Consider the following 25,982-nt stretch of genomic DNA (forward strand, 5'->3'; position numbering starts at 1 on the left):
GCGATTTCAGTTTTAAAATTCATAGCGATTGCAGCGCCACTTAACGGGAAACGCAGATACCTTGCCGATAGTATCATGATGGTAAATGAAAAGTTATCAAGAATGAATTAGAATATTGTTAGAGATTAAGTTTTTAGCAAAGCTTATAATATGTTTAAAGACCCCCTCCGAAATTAAAAAATGAGTTTAATTCTTGTAATGCTATTTTACTTAAAACCAACTTAAATGAATGATAAATTATGACTAAATACAACATACGAAGTATAGTCTTTTGATTGTGAAGTAATGTAATTCTAATTACAGTAGTGAAGAAACCTTAAGCGACTTTTCAAATTATGACAAAATACAATATACGAAGTATAGTCTTTTGATTGTGAAGTAAAGTAATTCTAATTACAGTAGTGAACAAACCTTATGATTTAGTGTTAACTCGGCTAACAACAAACTTGAATGAAGTATTTTTTTAAAAATAAATATTAAAAATTTAGTTTAGTATAAGAGGTTTTTGAGATTAGTGCCCACTTCATTTACTTTACTTCAATTTATCCACCGGTATGTAGCCAAAACATTTTATAAGTACTTTCAGAAAATAATATTAGAAAAAACGCGGTTAAGACGTATACATTAGAGAAAGAAGCATATGAGGTTTCTTTTTAGTATTCTCCCCAGAATAGCGTTGGTAAAGAAACAATGTCCGGATGAAAAGAGAACAAAAACACAGATGATACTTTAAAAAAAGTCATGTAAAATGTCATACAGCTATTTTTGTTTAGAAAATTTCTTTATAAAACTCGATTTTAATTATGTTTAAGATAAAAATGTCCTAATTGTATCACGGCAGTTCTGAAATGAGCTTGTAAAACATAATGCAGATTGTAGGGTAAAAGTTTAGTCCACAGAGAAGGTGCGTAGGGAATGTTTCTCCTTCTTTGTGGTTTATTCGTGTTATTATCGCGAGTTCGCAAATTGTACAGACTAAGTCTATGGTAAAGGATACCGCCGTGCTCTGATTGGTCGATTTCTTTCGCACAGACTTTCTATGCTGTAGTAACCCTGTTGCATTGTTGTTTACTTGTACGTACCTTTTTGCCTGCCTTTTTCAAAATGGAGAAATTAAATCTTCCAGAGAAATACAATTATAAAATAATTGAGATTGATGAGAATAGAGCTATTTTTCGCATTTCTGATCTTGTAAATAAAGAATCAGCACAGGTAGCAATTTTTATGTGAAGTATTATTAAAATAAGACTTGAAAATCAAGCTTTTATTTTACGGGAAATGATTGGCCAATTTTTTAATTAAATTTTCATGTTAAAATCATTACCATAAAATATTTATATGCAAATAAACTATATTTATTAAGATATTTAGATGACATTAAACAGAATAGAAATCATTATAATTCTTATTGAATATTCATGTAAAATAAAATAACACAAGGAGATATTTATTTTTTAATTTTGTATTCAAATTATTACCATAAGATGTCTATCTGGAAATGTGCTATATTTGTTAAGATATTTAGATTCATATAGTTATTAACAATCTAATTATTAATCTTGATATTTGTTATTAACTTAATATTAAGATTTATAAATATATAAATAGTTTATACATTTCTTTTGAATACTTATTTCTTGCATTTCTGTAACACATATTTTAGGAATGGATTAAAGAATATGATAAGATCGGAAACAGTTTGGCGTGTTCAGAGAACACATAAATCAACTGGGTGCCTTAATGTTTATAAAGGTGACTTTAGATGGCAGCACAATGTGCAACAGGTAATAACTAATATTTTATATTTTACTGCTTCAAATGCATTATGTGTGTTATTTTAGACACTTTATGTTTTATCATTTATATAATGACAAGGTTAGATTTAAAGTTTATTTAGCATGTGGCAAGAGACATATTTATATCTATTTAGCTACAAATATATTTAATTGTATCAAATTCCATTATAATAAGTATTTATATTATACATGTTTTGCTAAATTGTTTTACTAAGTTTTAGAGCTTCCATACTCTGTATCATATATTGACATGTATTTTTAACTAAGGTGTGATCTAAAAGTTCATTTTGCTTAAGGCAAGACTGATATTTTTGGCTGCCTTGTTACAAAGCACTTAGCAAATATTGCATAGTTTATATGTATTTTCCTAGTATAGAAATATCTGTTCTTTTTATTCTCTTTTCAATCTTCTGACCAGTTTGATAAACAAAAGAAAATCTTTTTTTTTTTGTGTGTGTGTGTGTGTAATTTGATTTGTGATCTTTATAACACACATTCCATGAATAAGATCGTATTTTATGTTAAGAAAAAAATTACAGTTCTGGCACTAATTTAACTTGAATTTAAAAGCTGTACCTGATAAGCCAGTTGCACCCAATAAAGGGTTAAGAATTGAAATAAAATATTGTTTTTTTTTATAATTTTAATAAATTTATGATCTTTAAACACATTTTAAATATTGTTCAAATAAAAAATAAAGACTAGATTGGTTTATTATTATTTAAAATTTTTAAAGCAGTACTTCATAGCTTTATAAATAATATTTATTCTCTTCTATTGAAATTCATCGGCACAGTGCTCTCATTATTGATAATTATATAAAGATTATTTTTACAGGTATCAAAACATGTGAAAGAAAGTAAAAATACTGGATGCCCTGCAGTTCTTAAAATTACTATTCAAAGGTAAGTTTTAATTATTTAAATTTGATTAATAATAATAACAAATAACATATATAATAATGTGTAATCAAATATTTTTATTTAGTGTGATTGTTGGATTTATTTGTCACTTACATACTTATAAAACTAATTTAAAAAATAGATTACATTTTTCTTTATATGTGTCAATACCTAATATCTTCATTTACTTATTTATTTTTCAGTATCAATAATTATTTCTTATATTTTCATTAATAATTTTTTATTTCTAATATTATTATGAATTATCATATTTTGGAAAGCTTAAATTTTCTTTGCTTTTATTTTAGATGTTTAATATATGCATGGTAAAATATTCAAATTATTTTGATTACAGGTATTTTTCACTGCCAAAACACAAAGATCCACTCCCAGAAGTTATAGAGTTTCCTGCATTATGTGAGCTTCTGTACTTGCATAATCATTTGCTTGACAGTGCTGCTGTTAAAAAGTTCAGGCCATTATCAAACCTAACACAAAATCGTCTGATAGAATTGTTTGAATTGGGACATACTGCAGCTACTGCAAGACAGATGTTGCAAATGGAATTGGAACTTCAGAGTAATGAAGATTATGCAGAAGCATGCATGGACTGTTCTAAGCTACCTTCATTATCTGTCGTAAATCACTTGCTAAATAATGAATTTAGGAAAATCTATGGATCTCGAAGAGAAAGCGATATTGACAGGGAAGTTGAAAAATATATTTCCTCATACAATCAACAGCCATTCTGTAAAGCTGCTTTTTCAAAAGTAAAGAACAGTTTGGCGATTGCTGTAGTGACGCCGATAATGAAGTATAGATTTACTTAGCAACGTTCAAGAAATGATAATGCTTGATGCATCTGGCCACATGGACAGATTAAATCATCGTGTTTATTTTTTTATTTCTCCAGGTGTAGCTGGTGGAATACCTATTGGCTGCATCATCACAAATGCAGAAGAAACTAATATTTTTCGTGAAGGAGTGAAACTTCTTTGTGAGTGTTTCCCTGAGAAATGCTGTTTATTGCAAAATAAGCCACTGATTGTAATGACAGATGATGATCTGAAGGAAAGAGAAGTTCTGAGTGAAATATGGCCGAATTCTACTTACTTACTCTGTCAGTTTCATGTGCTAAAAGCAGTGTGGCGATGGCTTATGAACAGTGAAAATAAAATTCTAAAAGAGCACCGTCAAGAATTATATTTTTCCTTTAAATCATTGATGTATGCAGAAACTGAAATGCAACTGAAAGAGTTGCTTCAAAATATGTTGGAGAATAGCACAATCAGGAAATATGACAAGTTCATCATATATTTGAGCAAGTTGTTCTCCAAAAAGCAATTATGGTGCACTTGTCATAGAAAAATGCTTTTAACCAGGGGAAACAATACAACAAACTATGTTGAAAGTTTGATCAAAGTTTTAAAAGAGACCATACTTGGACGAGTGAAAGCATTTAGTTTAGTTCAATTATTGGACTTCATTGTCACAAAATTTGAGAAGTATCTACATAGTAGATATTTAGATTTTAGTTTTGGTCGTTCTAACAAAAAACTAGTAAAAAGGTTTTTGCCTGATGATAAAGGAATAATTCAGAACATCAGATCACTAAATAAAGATAACACTTATTTTGAAATTGATCAACATTTTGTTGATTTGGAAAGTTCCATTTGTACTTGCTTTGTTGGCATGAATGGAAAGCTTTGCAAGCATTTAAGTGCTGTGATTCTGAAACAAAATAAACAATCAACATTTGTCTATTCTCTAGAAAGTAGAAAATTAATGTATGAAGTGGCTACTGGGAAAAAAATTGGATTCAAATAGCACCCTCTTGCTACCTTTAAGTTTTAACCCATCACACAATTTTCCTTCTTCTCAATCTGATGATGCTCTACAACCACAATTTTCTTCTACGGTACTTCCACATTCATCTAACGATATACTTTCACAATTTAATAATAATACACTTAAACATTCTTCAAATGACACGCTTTCACCTAGAGATATTGATACATTTTCACAGCCTTGCAATGATAACAACATGGTTCTACCAACTATAAGCACTACTTCACAGCCCATTGCAGCTACATATCAAAACTCAGACAGTGAAACAGATGATGATGATGGTGATTATTTACAAAAATTTGATGATATAATTAATCGGATTAAATCCGGTTACAAAAATAATCCTGATGTTTTTAAGCCAGCAATAAAAAAAATGGTGAAGAATGCTAACAAGTTTGGAAAAACAGAAACTGGATTGGTGTCTCTGCCTTGCATAACTTTGGAAGGTACTTTTTTAAACTTATTTTTGTAGGCTTGTTAAGTTTACATTAGAAAATTCGCAAGATAGAAAATAAGATTTAATGTGTAACAATTTAATGTTTATATTATAATGTAGCAAATTAATTTTATTATTTTTAAAGACTAAACTTTTTTAAATCCAGTTTTGAAGTGTGTTTAGCTTTTGATTTCTTAATTGTTTGATGTTTTTCTTTTAATTTTTATTGCTGTAAAAATTGAAACTGAAAGAGTGATACATTTACTACAATATACATTCAATAAAGAATCTAAAAATGTATTGTTAAAATTTTAGCTAAACAGTGTATGGGTTTTTATTAATTTTATTTTAATGTTCTCTAAAGTATAATTAATGTTTATGTTATGGGTTAATACTAACAACTTTTTTTTACACCACATTTAAAGAGTTTAGCGAAAGAAAGTGTCAAATAGCAATTTAAAAACTTATACATTCATCATTTATAATATGGTAGGATATTTTTCTATAGAAAATTTAATAAGAGAGTTTCAGTATGAAAAGGGGTTTTGTAAGTAGCTTTCTTGTATTTTTATACATTCTAAAGTTAAATTTCTTTAATTTATTAAAATGTCATGTAGGACTTTCTTCCACTAAACTCTTCGGTTGTATGGTGATGTTGGCAGAAATTTACTTAGATGTCTTCTTTTGTTTCCCCTTCCTTTTAGAAACCTTAACTACTCAAGCAGAGTTTTGAAGTGCAGCAGAAGGAGAGGCAATCAAATTCCTGTTCAACCTACAGCAATTGCAAGAAGAAAATCTATTTATTCTGGTAGGAAAACTCAAGTTGGTGGAAGGCCAGTTAAACGAACATTACCACCTGCCCTAAAAGAACATACTTAAGGAATATTCTCTGAGTTACCGAAAAAACATCGAAAAACAAAACATAGTTTGACGCCTTGTGTTGAAAAGAATGCATCTCTTCCAAATTAATTTATATTTATTTTATTACTATCATGATTTAAAAAAAATATGTTCCTTGTTTTTTTTTTTTTTTTTTTTTTTTTTTTTGTACATGCTTTAAAAATGTATTAGAACATTTTAACAGGATTTGTATGGTGTTAAAATAATTAGTATGATATAAAATTTTAATGCTATTATGGTTTTAAATAGCACTTCCATGAAACTGTTGTATGTTAAATATTTTTCAGCTTATTATATATTAAAAATTAAAGAAGTTGAAAAAGTATTTACAAGTTGCTCTGTTGTATATTGAAACATTTTTAGAAGATGAATAAAACATACCTTTGAAACCAAAGAGTCCTGAATTTTTTTATTGATGTTATATGTATTCATATATATCAAACTTTTCATAAAATTATTATATATCAAACTTTTTATAAAGTGATTGTTTACATACGCATTCTAAAACTTACTCCTATGCATTGAACTCATTCACAAACTTACTCATTTTTCTCCTGCACTTTCTTTTCCTTAGTTTTTATTTTTTTCTGCAATACTTCAAACATCTGGAATAAACTGTTTTCTAAGTACATGATTTTAAGCAGTGTATAGAAGAAAAAAAAAGACTAATTTTTATCATAAAAAATAGAAGTTGAAAAATTAGTTCCTAGGGATTAAAAAGCATTAGGAAGCACATAGCCTCAAAGGATTTGCATCTTCCTTTCCTGCTGAAAATTGAAGTAGTTATTTACATAAAACATAGTTTGTACTTATTTAAAATATAAAACACTAGATATTTACAATTAAAAATCTATTTAATGTAATTGGTTAGAGTTTTTTTTAAAAAATTTTTATCCATATAATTAAATTGACTAGTCATGCCAACGGATGAAAAGTGAAGTGAAGAAGGGATTTAACACAGTGCCTGAACTTAAAAATGATAAGAACATTTTATATTAGAATATCGAGAATATTATTTTTTTTAAAATTTCAAATATAAGAGAAAGAAATATATGAAGTATTTATAGTTTTTATTATCTTCTGTAAACCTGTATTTCTATATCATTTATAAATCTATCAATTAAACAAAGAGAGAAAAAGCATTAGGAAAAATGTATTCCTAATCCACAAAATCTTTCATTCTCAGAATTGTAAAAATAATCAGTATTATGCTATTATTATGAAATATTAAAAAGTAAGTCTACCATCAACATTTTATACATATGAATTATTTTTACTGAGAGATACAAAAAAAAAAAAAAAAAAAAATCATTTTTAAAAACATAAATGGGTACAAATGTCTTCAAACTATAATGAATGTTTTAATTTATTTGTAAAAAGAGATCATGTCCTAAATAAGTTTTTCATTTTGAGGTTTTTAGATATACTCCATAAATATAGTTCACAAAGGAGGCAAAAATAGACTAAGTATTTAGAATCTTCATGTTTGAAGTCAGCATATATTTTTTCAATAAAATAATTTATGTGAACAGTAAAATCTGTACTAAATCTATTTTGTTTTGATAGTTAGTATCTACTATTACTCCAACTGAAATTAATAAATTGCAAAATATAAAAAAATTTCCAATTGAAAAGAGTTTTCAAAAAAGTTCCTAAAAAATAAAAATTTTATTTTTCAGTTTAAAGTACATAGCAATGATTTGACATGTTATGCCATTTTTTGTAATTTTATTAAACTGTTTTCATTGTTGAGGGAATGAAGATATATTATTTGCTCTAGATAAAATTCAAACTGTATTCACTTGTCGAAATAGAAAAAATATTGTAAGAACTTAACTAATATATTTGTCACAAATACTAAAGACACATGTTTATAAAATTTTAATTGTTTGAATGTCCAAAGAAATTGTTTTCAAATGGAGTTGGGGATATACGACTTTAGTTATTGAAAAATAAATATTAAAACAATTCTTTTTAACATCTCTTAATAAAAATTTTGGAATAATTAATAAAAGTTTTGAAAATTATATTAAATTTCTTAATATTATTTATTACTCTGAAATATATTTTTATAAAAATAAATAAAATTATCCCCCCCCCCTATTTTTTACGGTTTACATGTAATATTAATCTGAAACACATATACAGCTGATCCTGGAAGCTAAATTCAGGAAATATAAAAATTGCAATTTATTAAAATATTTTTTGTGTGTTTCTTCTTAATATTATTTTGATATAACTAAAAAAATTAGCTACGAAATCACATATTCCGTTAAAGCTTACATATTTATATGTTTTGGGCATTAAGTAATCATCTCCCCATATTTAGTTGATGGGAAAGTAACAAATGTTCAATAAAAAGTTTCAATGACTGCATAAATTATCTAATAAAGGCACTCAAATCATAGAAAAATAAGAATTATTTAATTGCTGCATCATATGTTGAGTAATTACTTTCATTTACTTTTTATACTTCTGTACATAAACAACATTAATTACTTGCATTACTAGTAATATGTATTATTAATAATAATAATTAGTATTAGTAATATTACTAGTAATATTTGGAAAAAACAATTATATTAATAAAAATTGAAGCGTGTTGATATTCACTCGTATCTTTCATAAAACTAATGAAAGTTAAAAGGTTTGAGCCAAATAAGCGAAAACTACACTATTATGAGTGCAAAACATTGCCAAAAAGATGCCAAGGCAATCAGAGCACGTCGGTATCCTTTGCCATAGACTTAGTCTGTACAATTTGCGAACTCGCGTTATTATCTCCTATGACAAATCATTGCATGGCGTAGTCGATTTTTACTCAAAATACTGTTTTCGCTCAATTCGTTCGGGCAGAGGGTCCCATTGAATGGTAAGCCAAGTTGCAACTAAAGTGCAAATGAAAGCGAGCGCATGAACTAGAAACTTTATGTAATTTTTTTTTTTTTCATTTTTTTTCTTTTTTTTATGATGAAAGCTTTGTAAATAAATTATTTTTACAATATAAAAATACAATTATCTGGTGAAAACATTGGCTTGACGTTCTTCTTAATCTTGTTCAAGCTGACACATTTCGAAGCTTAAGCAATTGGTTAAATTTCTTGAAAACAAGTATTGTGATGACGACAACGTGATGGGTATTTCGACGGAGCACCTGGACTCATAGGTCCTTAATCTCCGAAACCTTATAATAATTTTAATAATTTACTAGTATTTATGATTTAAACATGAATATTTAATTGCCTGGATATCTATTGGACTCTGTAAGGGAATATGGTTATTAAGATTAAAAAAAAAAAGGTAACATGCATAAAAATATTATATTACTAATTATGATATATAACTGATTAATTTTAATTAGGTATCCATTACCTGCTGTAGGCACGCCTTCGTCGATTCTGTCCGGTCCGGTTAGGTAGTCAAAGGGTTATCAAAGGGTTAATGATCACGACTTTCCTTAATAGCCCTGATAAGGGCATGTACGGTCAATGATCATTAACTTTCACTCTTCCAGAAGGAGTGTTCTGGGTCTTCTCTTCTTCTTAGGATTTCTTGGGTTGTAGGTAGGTATATTTGCTATTGCAGGGTTTTTATGATTATCTATTGTATGGAAGAAATTTGTGGCTAATTTTTTAAATTGGCTATTGTTTGTAAATGGAGTTCTTTGAGGATTTGCCTATTTCTGATGTACCCTGGTGCTTGGGCTATTTGTCTGGCTATTTTGTTTTGGGTTGTTTCTAGTTTGTTGATATGTGATTTGGCTGCCGCCCCCCAAACTGGTGAAGCGTAGCTCATTAGCGGCCTGATGATGGTCTTGTATAGCAATAATTTATTTTTCAGAGAGAGTCTCGACCCTTTACCCATCATAGGGTAAAGTTTGGATCTGCAGGCTTTGACTTTGTTTCTTATATTATCTATGTGTTCTTTGTATGTGAGCCTTTTGTCTAATGTAACTCCTAGATATTTTGTGCAGTTGCTCCAGTTAATTTTCCTTCTGAAAAGTTTTGGGGGGTCAGGGGTATTTCTCTTTCTCGTAAAGTAGACAGCCTGGCACTTGTCCGTGTTCACCTTAACCTTCCACCTTATTAACCATTTTCCAAGGTCGTCCAGGGAATCGTTTAGGTGTTTCATGACGTTGATGGATTCACCGGTGCTCATGATGGCAGTGTCATCGGCGAATAGACATAATTGGGTCTTAATATAGTAACATTTAATCATATAATGTAAGAACATATAATCAAATCTGCAAATTCATAAAACAATTCTCTGTAATGCGGGTAATTTTAAGCGATGAAAGAACTAAATTAGGGAATTGTTCGCTGAACAATGATCTGATCTATTTTGGTTGTGATAGCATCTCCATACAGATGAGTTCTCCATGAGTGGAACTACTATCAGGCATTGTGTATTACCTTAAGTTCTAATGCGAAAATGTTACTAATTTTGATATGCAAAATTTTGTCATTTATTTTAGAAATGTTGATTTAAAAAATAAAAATTAGCATGACGAAAAAAAAAAATAAATAAAAAAAATAAAATTAATTGACTGCATTCAATTTGAGAAAGTTTCCGCGATTGCAATCTCGAATTTCATGGCGATTGCAACGCCACTTCATGGGAAGCTCGTCGTCGATGAGATCATGATTAAAAGTTGAAGAGCACAAGATTATTTTATAGACTATGTATTGTGCAATTCATCAGAGCTTATTAAGTGTTTGAAAATCTAGTAGATTATTCAAGATTCATAAAAAAAGTAATTTTAATTTCTACTATCGGAATTTTATTAACTCTATTTTAAATAAATGAAGAGTTGTAATAAAATACAATTTACTAAATACAGCATTTTGTTTTGTAAGTAATGTATTTTAAAATGAATAAAGTGTTGCGAATTACACGGAATTATTTAGCTATCTCATAAATAATGTTTATATATTTCAATAAATTTTTAGCAAAAAGATTTAATAACCTGAAATAATGAAAACGATATACTTTAGTGTATTTTAATGTCTTAAAATGTGTTTTATATTTTTATTATATGTTATACAGAGTGCTAGGAAGTTGTAACTATTCACTTATCTGCAAAGTAATTCAGTTTTAACTTAATATACTGTACATTAAGGTAGAACAAAAATGGCCTTAAATTTTATTTTATTTATTTATTTATTAGATTTTACTTTGGTAATAGTGTGGAAAAGTTGCCTTTTAGATTCAAAAACAATATTTTAAAATTTGGTTGCAATATTACATTATCTTAAGGTGCCGCAAAGAGCTTAAAATTTGTAAAAAGATTGTAAAAAATGGTAATTTTTAAAAAGGGCCTTTAAAAATTTTGTCTTAGATTTTAGTTTGGTTATAGTGGTTAATAGTTAGCTTTTCGCTTCAAAAAGAATTTTTAAAAATTCTGGTTGCAATACAACAATGGTTCGAAAATGCCGAAAAAAGTTTAAAGTTTGTAAAAAAATTGAAAAATTATAAACTTTGCTAAAATATTTTTATGAATGTTTCGTTCATATAATGTTACAAAAGATGATTTTAAATACATATATACGAATTACAATTGGGAAAAAAATATTAATTATAAAGTATAATAATAATAATAAAAATATTTCTTATGTTCAGTTTTGCGTTTCTTACTTCTGTATCCTTAATAAATACAAATGTTACAGCTACAAAAAGTTTGTTTCCACTTCATTCCCCCTTATCAGACGACCAAATTCCGTCTACACTTTCGTGGACAAAAGTGCACGGAAAAACGTATGTAGTGACGTCACGTGGAGATTTGCTGTATAGTAAACTTAAAAACATAGGTGTACTTTATGGTTAATTTATCGCTCTTTGTTTGCTCTGTCTGTTTTGTGCATATCTGTAGTTTACTCATTTCATTAGTGGGATTCCTGTTCATACATTCCGTATATTACTGCTTATACTGGATTTTTATTGCTACTTTTAGTTTTCTTATTTGCTATACTTATTTTTAGCAGCAGTTTTGTTTTTGTTATTAATCATGGGATATATTGGTGTCCCATCAATTTTGTTAATTTTTCAGTAATAATGACAGGTTTTAGTACAAAAAAAAAAATCTAATAGTTGCATAATGTGTCTGTATTGGTATTTTATAGATTAAATTGTGAAAATCAAATTGAACACAGAAATATGCTAAAAAAATATGCTTTTGTGGTTAGATGTGCAATTAAGTTTATAAATAAAAACTTCACTATTATTTTTTAATTAAAACTTTAGACAATAACAGAATCATTTATATTCTGAAATTCTCTCAAATGTACTACAAAATGTGCTGAACATTATTTAAGTGGTAAGAAAATGAATTGATCCTTATTAACTTTCACAACAGCCATAGGAGTTAAATAATTTTTTAATTGTAGGGAATATGTTAATTACATATTTTAGAAATTCAAAAATTCTACCATGATTTAAAAAAAAATTAAAGATTTAATCTGCTCAAATACAGTTCACAAAAAGAAGACAATTCACATACACATTAATAATTTTTTTTTTAATTTTGAAAATTAATTTTCTTGGTTTTGATGACTATCTACGGGTGTCAATATCTCTTCAGCTTTTGAAAATTTTTGTATGAATTTCTTCTGTATAACATTTTTCTTTAATAATGAATATTCAGTGGATTCCAAAAAACAGGTTTTTCATGAATAAAGCCAATCAAAACCCACTTTTTATCACACAACCATACAACATTTTTTGCCGTCTTTTTAGAGAGAAGGCATGATTCGGAAATATGTTTACAAATTAGTAGATATGCATAATTCACGATTTTTTGAATAACAAATAATTTTGCTGTTGTTAATTTTAAATATTTGTTCCAAATATCTGTTATTTCAATCATATTATTAATTAAAAATTACTACATAGTATAAAAGATAAAATTTATTAATTGTAATTAGTACTTAATTTACTAATATAAGTAACTTGTGATTGAATTAATTTATCTATTTCAGCTTACTTCTTAGATTTAATTTTTTTTTTTCAAATCTATTTATTTAATTTCTTTATTGGAGTAAACCATTTTCTGAAAAATTTGAATTAAATATACAGTGTCTCACAAAAGTGATGGGACACTTGTGCTTTACAAAAGGAAACTGTAATAAAATAAATTAAAAAAATATGTACAAATTTTTTGTGTAAATATGTACAAAAATATGTACAAAATATGTATGTATGTATTTGTACAAAAATATGTACAAATTTCATACTTAAATTTAGTAACAATTATTACATAACATACATTTTGTCAAAATATTAAAATATTAATTTAATAAAAATACAATTGTTTAGAACGGAACAAAAAATAGCTCACTTAAGTGATGGGACACCATTAGATATGCAACAAAAATCGTCTGAAATAAGAGATGAAAATATTTTTGGTGGTTTTATTTTTACTCAAAAGCAATTGGCAATAATTTATAAAATCGTTTGCAGTATTTCTCTCCAGTTTGTTTTGGAATTTTTGTGTTTTTTAGCTCTGTGCAGCCATGAATGCTAAACGAAAAGAAACTTCGCCTGAAATTCGAAAATTAGTTATTAATTTACATACTGAACGTGGGAAATCTATTAGAAAAACTGCTGAAACAGTTATCTTCAGTCATTCAACTGTTTTCAATATCATTAAACTATATAAAAAGAATCATATTATTCAGGATAAAAGAAGACCTGACCGACCATCAAAGCTATCCAATGGAATAAAGCGAATGATCGTTCAAAATATTAAAAAAAATCCAAGAAAGAGTGCTCCTAAAGTTGCTGCTGATTTACAAGCATTATATGGAATAATTGTTAATCCTGAGACTATTAGAAGGGTAATTCTATCTGCTGGATATCACGGTAGAGTAGCCAGGAAAAAATTCTTCATAAGTGAAAAGAATAGAAAACTCAGACTACCTTTCGCAAAATCCAACATAAATCAGAATTCTGATTACTGGAATAAAGTTATATTTGCTGATGAGAGTAAATTTAATATATTTGGTTCTGACGGTAGAATCTTGGTGTGGAGAAAACCCAAGGAAGAATTTCGCAAACAGAACTTGGTGCCAACAGTAAAACATGGTGGAGGAGGAGTTATGGTATGGGGGTGTATGTCGTCCGCTGGAGTTGGTAATCTTGTTTTTATTGACAGTATAATGGATCAGTACAAGTATATTGACATTTTAAAGCAAAATTTGAAATCTTCAGCACGAAAATTGAACCTTCATAACGATTTTAAATTCTACCAGGACAATGACCCCAAGCACACTGCTTTGAACGTTAGACTCTGGCTGCTGTATAACTGTCCTGAAATAATAAAAAAACACCACCACAATCTCCAGACTTAAATCCCATACAGAATATTTGGCAAGAATTGGAATCAAGAATTCTCAAACACAACATTTCTTCAGAACAACAATTAAAATCGGTGCTTCAAGAAGAATGGGGTAAAATTACTCCAGAAATCACAAAAAAATTAGTCGAATCCATTCCAAGAAAATTAAATCATGTTTTAAAAGTAAAAAGAAATTCAACAAAATATTAAAACCTTTTAAAAAGTATAATTTTTGGATAAATATTTGATGGGAAAAGTAAGTGTCCCATCACTTATGTGAGCCATTTTTTGCTCTGTTCTAAACAATTGTATTTTTATTAAATTAATATTTTGACAAAATGTATGTTATGTAATAATTGTTACTAACTTTAAATATGAAACACACCCAAAAAAATTTGTACATATTTATTTATTTATTTTATTACAGTTTCCTTTTGTAAAGCACAAGTGTCCCATCACTTTTGTGAGACACTGTATATGTCATTTCTTTAAAATGTTCACTTTAGTTCTGTATTCTACCAATAGATGGCGCCAGCAGTAAACAGATTATATGCAAAGCCATGCCACAAGCAATTAAAAATGATTTGTATGGAATAATGCATTATCAAATGCGAATATCGGAAAATCAAGGTCACTCTCATGAAGTGGAGCGGCGACTTCACACTTTCCCGTAAAGTCACCGCTCCGATAAATTTCAGTGATATGCAATTCAATGATAAGATAATTCCAAGAATAGCCTGTCCGTTCACTTTTCAACCCATTCACAGATTTCTCCTTTTCTGTTTTGTTCGAGAGCTTCCATTGGACAGATTGTATCGATTGTTCTATCGTGATCCAAAACCTGTAATCGAAATATCACCAGTAAGATCGTATCTAGGATTTGAATCAAATCCCTCTTTGAGAAGTATTAATCACTGGTATTTGTGACTTCATGATATTGGTTACGAAATTACCACTCGTAAAATATTCGTCATCCCTATAGTCTATATGCCGACGACAGCGACGCCATGTGCACCGGTGCATCCAAAATTGTAATGGAAAAACTAAACAAGCACTTGTAACGCATATCCCCATTCCCAATCCAAACCCTGTTTCATGTATGGAAGAAATTAATTTGCACCGACGCGCACTCTGCTAAGAGAGCGTGACGTCATTATATGCGAACTTCGAAACTGTTTCAGTTCGTATTTCTAGGACTGATTGTAATTCGTAATTTCTGAAGGACAGATTTATCTCTGTGTTTTTTTTTTTTTACTTTTTATTTCCCGATTAAATTGATTTGTCTGAGCATATTTATATAAAAGCCAAGAATTTGTCTTCGAATTTGGAAAATGAAATCATTGAATATTAGGCGCAACATAAAATCCATGGATGATATCAACGAATGGGTAAAACAATTTAGAAAATCAACAAATGCTAAATGGAACAGTAGTTCTTCAGGAAAACGATTTGTTTACTGGTGAGTTATGAAATTAATTTTAGCTTCCCCTGTGTAATAAGGGGATTCATTTTAGCTTTAAATATTAACAAAGAGTTTTCTTAAATATATTTTACGACTATTGATGGACTGTTAAAGTGTTTTTTATTGGCATTAATGCAGGAAAAAATTTGTATACCAACATTCAATAAAGTGCTATTTACCAAGAATAAGAAAGGAATTTTTAAAAAAAATGCTAAATGCCTTCCCTCTGTTATGGTGAAGAGAAAACTAAAAACTACACACATGAGAACGGAAGATGATTTTCTAAGAGTAAGTTGATTTTAATTTCTGTTTATATATTTACAGTTTTTATAAATTGTTTATTAAGCTCATATTTGCACTTAATTCAGTTGATTATGATATTTTTATTGAAATATTTTAAGTTATTTTATCTGTGTTATAAAAATTGTTGGAGATTTTATGGGCTAAATTCTAGAGACGGGTACCGCCAAGTTTGGCGCCAAATTTTAAAGCTAAAGTTGCCAATATGGCCACCCCTCTACGCCTGCAATGTATGGCAACCCTGTGAAGAGAATGGGGTGATGTCGGTGATGTAATTATAAACTAATCAGGTATGAATTGACTTTGAATATCAACCAATTAGGTATAAGTGCAGCTTTTCGCGGGGAATTTCTAATTTATACTGCTCCCCAAGTCTTGTAACGTATTTTTTTTTACTTTCTTCGATTTCTCTTGTGCTGGCAGCATTTCGTGGGGAATTTCAAGATTTTCTCTTCAATTAATTGACGATTGGATTTATTCTGATTTCTTCTGCTTGTAAAGTATTTTTTTTTTTCTTACTTTCGTCGATTTTTCTTGTGGTGTAAAATGGCTGGTATGAATGTGACAAATGAGGAATCCCTTAAAGTTAGGGGTTTTTTCGATTTAGAACGTTTGGTAACGAAAGCGTGTGTTGAATGGTGCATGAAAATGGATTTAATTGCTGATGGAAGTGTGGTGAATGCCTGCACGATATGGTATTAACAGAAAGGAAAGGTTTGTAGAAGAGAAGGGCATTATTGTAAATTAACGAAATTCACATCGTTAAATCGGGTGAGTTAAAAAAAAATTTGTATTATTTTTGAGCATTTTTTAAAATTTAACATGGATCAAATTGTGCTATTTTTAATTATTTCTTATATAATTATTCTTATTTTATAATTATAATATTCTAAATTCTACTATTCTATAATATTCTATTAAATATAATTATTCTTATTTTTGTTCTTTTTGTATACTTCATGCCAAATTTTTCTCCTGCCATCGCCCCAAGGACGCTGTAATGTTCAGAAAAAAATCTCTTGAAAATAGTCATAATATTGAGAAATACAATTCTGAAGATTACAGCGTCCGCGGGGATTGGCGAGAAAAATTTGGCGGGAAATCGCCAAATGGTACCCGTCTCTAGAACTGTACCATTTTATGTTTATTATCTTTTCAAATGCAGTTATATTTCATTATAACATATTTATTTTCAATATTTGTCAATGCAATCAGATTATCGTTGCAGGTGTGAGAATTGTATGAAATGAAAATTCATATATCTATCTATAAAAATTAATATGTGTTTAAAAATTTGTCATTCAAAAAATGCATAAAATAAAATTAAGGATAAGTTCAATATTTTAGTTAAAACTAATTATTTATGTGAGACTTTGATAGTGAAAATAAACTACTTTGTATATTTATTCTGATCTTATATTGAATAAATGCTTTATTTGAACATTTATTATTATTTTTTTTTGTTTGCAAGTAAATAATTTTAGGAATTTAATCTATAAATCTGCTATCTGCATCAGGTCATTTTCATTTATTTGATAGATGTGTATCAGTTTCAAAATTCAACTTTGAATCTTTTCAAGGGAGATTAGCTGAAATAATCACTATTATTCCATTTCATAAACATAGTCTTATGACTGCTGCAACTTAAAAATTTCTTCCTGATAAAGATTGTAGAGATTAGTTTGAAGATTATTTTAGTGATGCTATGGGACTTTCAGAAGCAGCCAAACACCACAAAGAAATTCTGGAGATGATGTCTGATTTCCAGCCAAATGATCTTACACTTAGTAGGATTAATTCCACTTGAAGAACAATTGAATATTGGTGTGAAAAATGGAGACTTCATCTGGGATCTAAAAATGGGCCTGACGTGATTGAAATAAGTTGCAAATTCTAAATTTTAGTGCTAAGTGGGCCATTAATTTAAAGATTTGTAGTATTTATCTCATCTTTTAATAAGTTCAGTTTAATTTATATATTTCATATCTCTGTTTAATATTGAACTAAGACATTTGTAATTTATATGTATTCATTAGAATTTATGTTATAGTTTGAAATGCAAGAATAAACAAGACCAATCAAGGTTAATGCTTCAGTAATTGGCTATGATTTAAAAATTAGGATAGAATAAACATAAGGGTTATGTTTAATTAATTTATGAGGTTATACAGAGTAATTTTATTTAGACAGCTGAAAAAAATATAGAAAATTTGATATTTTTAGAAAAAAGATGCACTAAGAATAATGTAGTTTATAGACTTTTATCTTGAATGAATGTTATTGTCTATAAAAAAATTGTTATTATTATATATTTTCTAACTTGTAGGTTACATATGTCTTTGGAAGAGTATTAACACTTTTTGAATTATTATTTTTAATCATTATTAATGTTTGTGGTAAAAACTTTCCTCGAGTTGAAGCAAAACAAAAACACCAAATGACTCATTTGGCACTTGGAGAAGATATCAATTAATTTTTACCAACCATTTCAATTGGATGTATGCAAAATTCTAACAATAAATAGGAACAGTGAATCTCTTGAAGAAATTCCTCCTTTAACTTCTGAATTACTTCATGCCACAATAAGCCAATCTTCAGATTATAACATTCATTCATACAATGATAAAAAATTCAGAGAAGGAAGAATTGCATGACAAATTGATGAAATTATTTACAGATGCTTTGAAAAAAATTGATTCTTCTAAATAAGGGCAAAAACTCTTGTTATGTGTTTTATTTCTAAACAGTTATTTGATAAGCGACAACACCTTTTAAAATTTGAAACATTTTCTGTAATATAGGTTATTAACAAATTAGAAGAATATTTAGTTTTGTACTTTGCATGCATAAGACTAACTTGAGAATCTTAACAAATGCATTAAAAAATTCATTATACAAAAAAATCAGAGATAATAATCTTTGGAACTTTTCTAAAAGCATGTCATTCCAGATAAAGGAATTTATACTTATACATATTAATAATCAGATATATTTGTCAAATAGATTTAATTGATGAATAAATTAAGAATTAGTCAAAGAATTTTAATTCATTTAAAATAGATTCTTAAAATTTGTAAGAATTTTAATCTTTAAATTTTTGTAGTTATTATTATAGGATATAAAAAAATGAGTAAAAGTTGTCTGTGAATTGTAGTATCTATTTAAAAGCTCTGTTACAATGAATTTCAAAAGAAAAACACTATAGTATTAGAATAAGTAATATTGATATTAAAAGAGTGCTCTGAAGTTACATCTGATTTTCTGCAACTTCACCCCCCCCCCTCCCCCAACAGTTTTGAAAAAGGCTGTAATGTATCTAGCAAAAATATCATCTGAAGGACAGTGCGAAAAAATGCTGACAACTCTTTGCAGTAATGTTCCTCTAAAGTGAAAGGCTGGTGTAGCTATAAGAGTGCAATCTACATCCATTGCTTGAAGAGCCGTTGGAATTGCAAGAGGCAGCAAATGACCAGCATGTGATCATCCATTTAAAAGGTTTCAAGGTTCCAAAAAAAAAAAAAAAAAGTAAGCATAACCTCACAGAAAATATTGAATATAATAAATTAAATCTAATGCTAAAAAAACATTAGAACCTTTTATTGAACATTTTTTGAATGATTTATTCAATTTTTATAAATATATTACACAGTTAAAAAGTTTAAATTTTTCACAATATCTATTTGCATATTCCCTCTATTTTGAATGTAAAATTTCTTAAGAGAAAAATGTTTTTTTTTTTTTCTCTGTTTATGGGTAATGTCAGCAATGGGGGGGGGGGGGGATGTATATTGAGTTAGTATCTAAGTTGCTGGAAATATTTCTAGAATTTATTAAGGGATAGAAAAGCTTTTTATTTCTGTTCACACATTATATATTTTGCTGATAAATTTAATATTTCACATATATTTGAAAAGATTGCTTCTTGTCATTTGTTATGAAATTGTATGTTTATGTTTTCAATATTTTCTTCATAGATATTTTTTTTAATGTGATACCATTGTTTATATTGATGCCTTAAAAGTATAATAAATATTTTATCGTTTAAAAATATTAGAATTAACTGAAAATCATATTTGTTATAAAATTACTAGAAATAGTCTTTTTAAATAGTTACACCTATAAATTTTTCTAAATTTGTGTTATAAAAATGTAAATGTTTTATTTGGTATAATAATATTATTCTAGTAAATCTATATGTTTAACACAAATATTGTCATTTTCTTCAATATTATAGGTTTTTCAAATTGCAGTTGTAAATATAAATACTATATTTTTACTTTATACAACTTAAATTTAATTAAAAGTTGTCATTGATGCATTGCATCATTTTTTAAATTTTGTAATATTAATTTTTATGTATGAAAATATCAATAAGATTTTTCTAGTGTTAAAATCTGTATGTGTTCATTATGAATAAACTAAGGAATTGTCAAAGAAAAAAAGTTGGTCATAAATGTTTGAGTAAAAAGGAAGTATTATTTCTGTACAAATTCAAATCAAAAGGTAGATTTTTTAAATTTTTTTTTAGTTGGGAAATAAATTATTTTTACAGTTCTGATACATTTCTGAGACCAATCTTTTTGAATTTAATTTTTTCATTCTTAGTATTAATCTACCTTTTTTTGGTTACAAACTTGAGTTGTATAATTTTATATCAATAGTCGTTTAAAAAGCAGTATAATTATAAGAAAATAAATCCTGGGATCTTGATATCCATTATAGGTGATAAAAGTTCATCACATGTTTTAAAATTTTATTCTTCAAATTTTGTCAAATCTCCTGGCTTCATTTATTGCTGTGTATTACTTTTACATATTGATATTTTATGGTCTATTAAATTATTTGAATAATTAATAAAGTAATAACAATATAAAATAAGAGCTAAGTGTCTGATAGTTTAATTAGTTGAAATCTCCTTAGATAGTTTAAATGCTTAGAATATTTAAAGGTTCAGTCTATTAAAAAATAGCATGGGGAGGGGGGGATAAGTTTATTTTGAACATTTCACTGTGTAGTAACTTATGCAGAGGCGGCAGTAGCAGGGGGCGATGGGTGACAATTGCCCTCCTGTCGGCAGCCTCTTGCACCCCCGCCCCCCGTCGACGAGAAATTCAGAGTTTTGTCGGCAAAAGTGTTCACCATTTCATAATGGTTGTAGAGAGTTGAGCATTATCGAATATGATTATTTAAAATCCACCTTAAAGTTAATATATTGTAAACAATCGAAATATCCAAGTAAAGGTTAAAGACTTTTGGCTATATTTGCAAAATCGGTTGGGGGTAGGTCAATAATCGATACGACGGTAGGTCAATAATATACCGTATTTTGCGGACAATTTTTGATAGACCAAACTAAGAACTGAATGCAATGGACGTCGATGACGTTAAGTTCGCAGATTTTCAGACATCTGATTCAAATGTCTTTTATTAAGCTTATAATTTGTAATACTTTTGGCAATATAACCGACAAGGTAACAAGAGAATAAGTTATCGACAAGGTGATATTCTCATTTTGCTAGCAATTTTTGGTCGGCCTACTATGAACTCAATGCGGTGAAGGCCGAAGACATTAAATCTGCAGATTTTCAGACATTTGATTGAAATGGCGTTCATTTAGCTTATTTTTTTACACTAGATTTGGCAATATATCAGACAAGTGAATAGGATACCGCATTCTGCCAATAACTTTTGGGCGACCGACTATGAATTAAATATGATGAATGTCGAAGAATATATCCACAGATTTCCAGACATCTGATTCAAATGTCGTTCATTAAGCTTTTAATTTGCACTGCTTTTGGCAATATAACAGACAAGACGACATGTGTATAAAACATAAGACATGTCGCATTTTGTCAAAAAATTTCTATCAGCGGACTAAGAATTCAATGCGAAGGGATGTCGACGAGTCCAAATTCTCAGTCATTTTATCTAAATGTCATAATGTTCATTCAGCATATAATTGATACTATGTTTAGCAGAATAGTCAATAATCTGGCAAATGAATACGAGGTCACATTTTTTCCGACTAATCTTTATCCTTCGACTAAGATTTTATCATAGATTATAAAAAAGAAAAAAAAGTTTTTATCGGCACTTCGATTACCTGCCAGTGGAATTATTAGAGAACTTGAAGCTTTTATATTATTCATGAATAGGGCGATAGAGTTGTTTTCCATAATTCATCATTCAAATCCATGTTCTAAAATTAATCATCATCTTATTCATATAATTGTTACTTCCTCGGTAACGAAATGATAAATTTATTTTATTCCTTTCACTATGAAAATTGCCTGACTAAAATCTAGTTAATGGCTAAACTAAGTTTAAAATAAAATAAACAAACAAAAAAAAAACGCTGTTATCTTTTGACACTCTTGTGAGTATGCATGCTAAGAAGAGTTATTTTGCTGTAACCAAATTATGTGAATTCCTTATAAATCACTGGAGTAAGTAAATATTATAATTGCAAATTAAATCCATTTAACAATAAAATATCTGTTTTCTTTTGCAATCTAATTTATCAGGCTACAATTATTACACTAAAGAAATATTATCGACTGCAGTTGACGACAAAAAAAATATTTTTGGTATGGTAGCTTTTTAGCTACACTAAAAGAGTTCATCCAAGTATGCACTAATTTTTTAAAAATAAATTACTACCTAAATGCTTAAGACTCTGTATTCAATATTATGACTATGTAATCGGAGAACGTATCATTTATATATACTTTTCTTTCAATTACTATTATCGGCAAAAAGTATATAATTTCAGATGCTCCTAAATTTTGAATAGACTTTGAATAAAGATGTCTTGATAAAGAGATGATTAAAATAGTTATTCTTAGAATATTCATAAATAACACATTAACCCCTTGACATACGATTTTACTTAACTTCCTAATTAGACGGCAAATCTTATTTGGGACGATTATTGTTATTTTAATCCCTAGAATAATATAAAGACAATTGAGGTAATGATGTGTTTTCAAGTGATTTTTGCATTTTAAATTACTTAATACTTTCACTTAATTGTAGATTTAAAATTAAAAATTAAGTAATTCCATAGACTCGCCATTATATACGAAGGGATTAAGAAAAACCAAAGCATGCAATTGAGTACCTTTATGAGGAATATTGGCTTGAAATAACTCCGAATTAAGAAAGTACTTAACCATAAGAACGCAAAATGAAGATTGGTGAATTCATGTTCAAGATTTAATTGGTTTTTTAATAAAATACATTGGTTTTTTAATAAAATACATTGGTTTTTTAATAAAATACATTGGTTTTTAAGCTTAAATATATATAGAAAAATAAATACAAGAAGGATCTAACGTTTAAGCAGTCCATTTTTCATATCTTATATAAAATAGTCAGTTTGTACATATATTTACAAAATATTTTCTCCTTCCTTCATAAAAACAACATCATTTTATCTTTTTCGCATTCTATATTATTCATTTCCGAAATATAGTAAATTTTTGTTGAGTACTTGTACTTATTTTCCTCGGATTCGAAGCATATCTTAATTCCTGCTCTTTGTTGCAATCCTTACTTAACAAATATTTTAGGTAGGGGACTACGCAGGAAAGTCGGTTTTTTGGCGAAAACATCGATTATATTTCATTTATTATTCTGGATTTCTACAAAAGTTTCTTTTGTAAAACTTTTTGTTTCAACGTTCATTTTATATAGCTTCTGATATAAGATAGCAAGAGTATGCATTTGTTCATTTGGCATGATACGTCATTCTGGTGCAATATGTGTTTATATACTACAATCTAGAATGGAATATGACTATATTTTTCCTTAAATTAGATCTCAGAGAAATTAAATCTCAAGAAACTCATGAAGAAAAAGACTGAAATATTGACAATTTTTTGATGGTTAGTAAAAGAAACTGAGAATATTTTTTTTAGTTGAAGTTTTAGCATCCCTTTAAGCATATTCGAATTACTGCTGAATAAGAAAATCAACTATGATACAACGCAATAGCAATATTTTTTCGTATTTAGTATAGTTTAATGATAAAATCAAAAACCTTATTTTTTTTTAAATTTAAAAATGATTTAGTTAATAAAATAGTTAAATTGAGTTAGTTAGTTAAAAGTCAACAGTATTTCAACGCAATATTTTTTTTTTTCGTATTTAGTGCTTTATAACGATAAAATGAAAAAAAAAAATTATTTGTAAATAATTCAATTCATAACTCAGAGATTTGGAAAATTATAAAATAGTTAGATTGATATGTATTCATACACGTAGAAGATTTAGGAAGAAGAAAAAAAAAAAAAAAAAAAAAAAAAAAACCCACTTTCATATAAATTTATGAAATAACTAAAAGCAGTTCATGGGAATATTGATCTTGGATCAGTCATAGTGTTTGTTTTACTATAATAAAATATAATCACATGGTATTAATGCATTCGATCTTATAAAGTTATTCATGCAAAATTACTACGGAACCGATGTATTCGATTATAAAAAATTTATAAACAAAAAAATTTTATCAATTTAAGAAGTACCATTCCATATGATAAAAATTATAGTAATAAAAATTAAAATAGTAACGGTTTACCATACAAATGCCACAATTTTTACATATCAAAAATGATAACCACATAATTTCTGTGCAAAATTGTGACATTTTGTAAATTGTCTAATTCGACAATTTCTTTCATCCAAATTAATATTCTAGCTTGTACCCGATTTCAATTAGAGAATTCTTAATCATTGTCATCCCAAGTTTAACACCAGAATTGATGTTGGTTAATTATTCCGTTCTCAGAGGCGCTGCTATCGCTTAAGAATTCTAGAGACTACCTGACTCCGACTGCACTTCTGTTACAACACCTTTTATATCTCCTTCGTTGATTACAGGTTCCTGCGCCTCTCCCATAATCATAGAATAACTACTCTTCCATTTATATTAGCTTTTGTTTTAAAACCTTTAAAGAGAAGTTAATCATTTTCTTGTAATCTCAAGCAGGACGAGTGGTAGAAGTTGAAGGAGAGCCCGCTTCCAACAGAAGCTATCTCCTGTAGATGGCTAGAAAGTAGAAGAAGTTGACTTGGCTTCACATGACTGCCGTGGACTTTTGACTTCGAGAGGAGCGGTCCGAAGGACCGTCCTCTCCAGTTGCAAGAGAGAAATGAGGCTTGGCCGGGTGAAACCCGGTGAAGTAGAAGAGAGAAGGGGAGTTGGTGCGGCGGTGTCCAATCAGGAACGATTGGCTGGAGGGGTGCGGGTGAAGGGAGTTGTTGACATTTTCTTGGCAGTTATCGGAGCCAGGTGGTGGATAGTCTATTGTCTGTGGAGGACGAATCAGGAGCCTGTTTATGGGAGGTAGGCGGGTGAGTCTGGACTTAGTCGAGAAGTGCGTTAAGGAGGATCAGTTTTCTTTCATCAGTGCCGTGCTAATGAAGAAGCACGAGAAGATAGCACGGCACTGATAACAGGAGCCACGTGCTCTGCACGTGGGGGACTGAAAGACGTTCTGGCGCTCGCCGCTGAAGTAAACAACATCTTTAGTATCATCAGTGACATACCAGGAACACTTAAGGCTATGCAAAGCAAAGATAATGCGTGGGAGAAGCTTATGATACTAGCCGAAGCACTCAGGTCTCCCTCTATCAATGATTAATGGGTTTACCGAACTCAGGGTTTTTTGCAATATCATGGAATGCAAATGGACTTTTAGGCAAGGTTAACGAATTGCGAGAGTTTATTAATAGGACCAGCCCAGATGTGGTATTACTGCAGGAAACGCACCTAACAGGATGCGATAAAATAGGATTTCCTAACTATCAATTCTACTCGACACCCAGCAGAACGCTCCACAAAAGAAGGGGCACGGGAATTATTATTAAAAACTCAATATCCCATACGCATCAACCAAACCCAATGTTACGGCACATAGAAGCAACCATGGTTATAGCACAGCTACCGAATCTACCACCCATAAACTTCGTATCAGTATATAATCCACCAAACTCAAATACT

At 28.8% G+C, this 25,982-nt stretch overlaps 1 protein-coding gene and 1 long non-coding RNA gene across 3 annotated transcripts; both read left to right on the plus strand.

The window, feature by feature from the left end:
• The first annotated feature begins 1,107 nt into the window (after nt 1-1,107).
• On the plus strand, nt 1,108-5,909 carry LOC129957243 (uncharacterized). 2 transcript variants are annotated; one of them, XM_056069489.1, is made up of 5 exons: nt 1,108-1,212; nt 1,664-1,784; nt 2,634-2,701; nt 3,054-4,992; nt 5,687-5,909. In XM_056069489.1, exon 4 carries the CDS (start codon nt 3,542-3,544, stop codon nt 4,523-4,525), a length of 984 nt encoding a protein of 327 aa, XP_055925464.1. In that variant the 5' UTR covers nt 1,108-1,212; nt 1,664-1,784; nt 2,634-2,701; nt 3,054-3,541; the 3' UTR covers nt 4,526-4,992; nt 5,687-5,909. Both variants share the same exon structure in this region, with proteins under 2 accessions (XP_055925464.1, XP_055925466.1).
• A 9,633-nt stretch (nt 5,910-15,542) lies between these two features.
• LOC129956866 (uncharacterized) lies at nt 15,543-19,376 on the plus strand. The gene is made up of 3 exons (XR_008782707.1): nt 15,543-15,673; nt 15,815-15,964; nt 19,270-19,376. It is a non-coding gene; the product is annotated as an uncharacterized LOC129956866 (long non-coding RNA).
• The last annotated feature ends 6,606 nt before the right edge of the window (nt 19,377-25,982 follow it).

Source organism: Argiope bruennichi, chromosome 11 (genome assembly GCF_947563725.1).
Source record: "Argiope bruennichi chromosome 11, qqArgBrue1.1, whole genome shotgun sequence".
Taxonomy (NCBI): domain Eukaryota; kingdom Metazoa; phylum Arthropoda; class Arachnida; order Araneae; family Araneidae; genus Argiope; species Argiope bruennichi.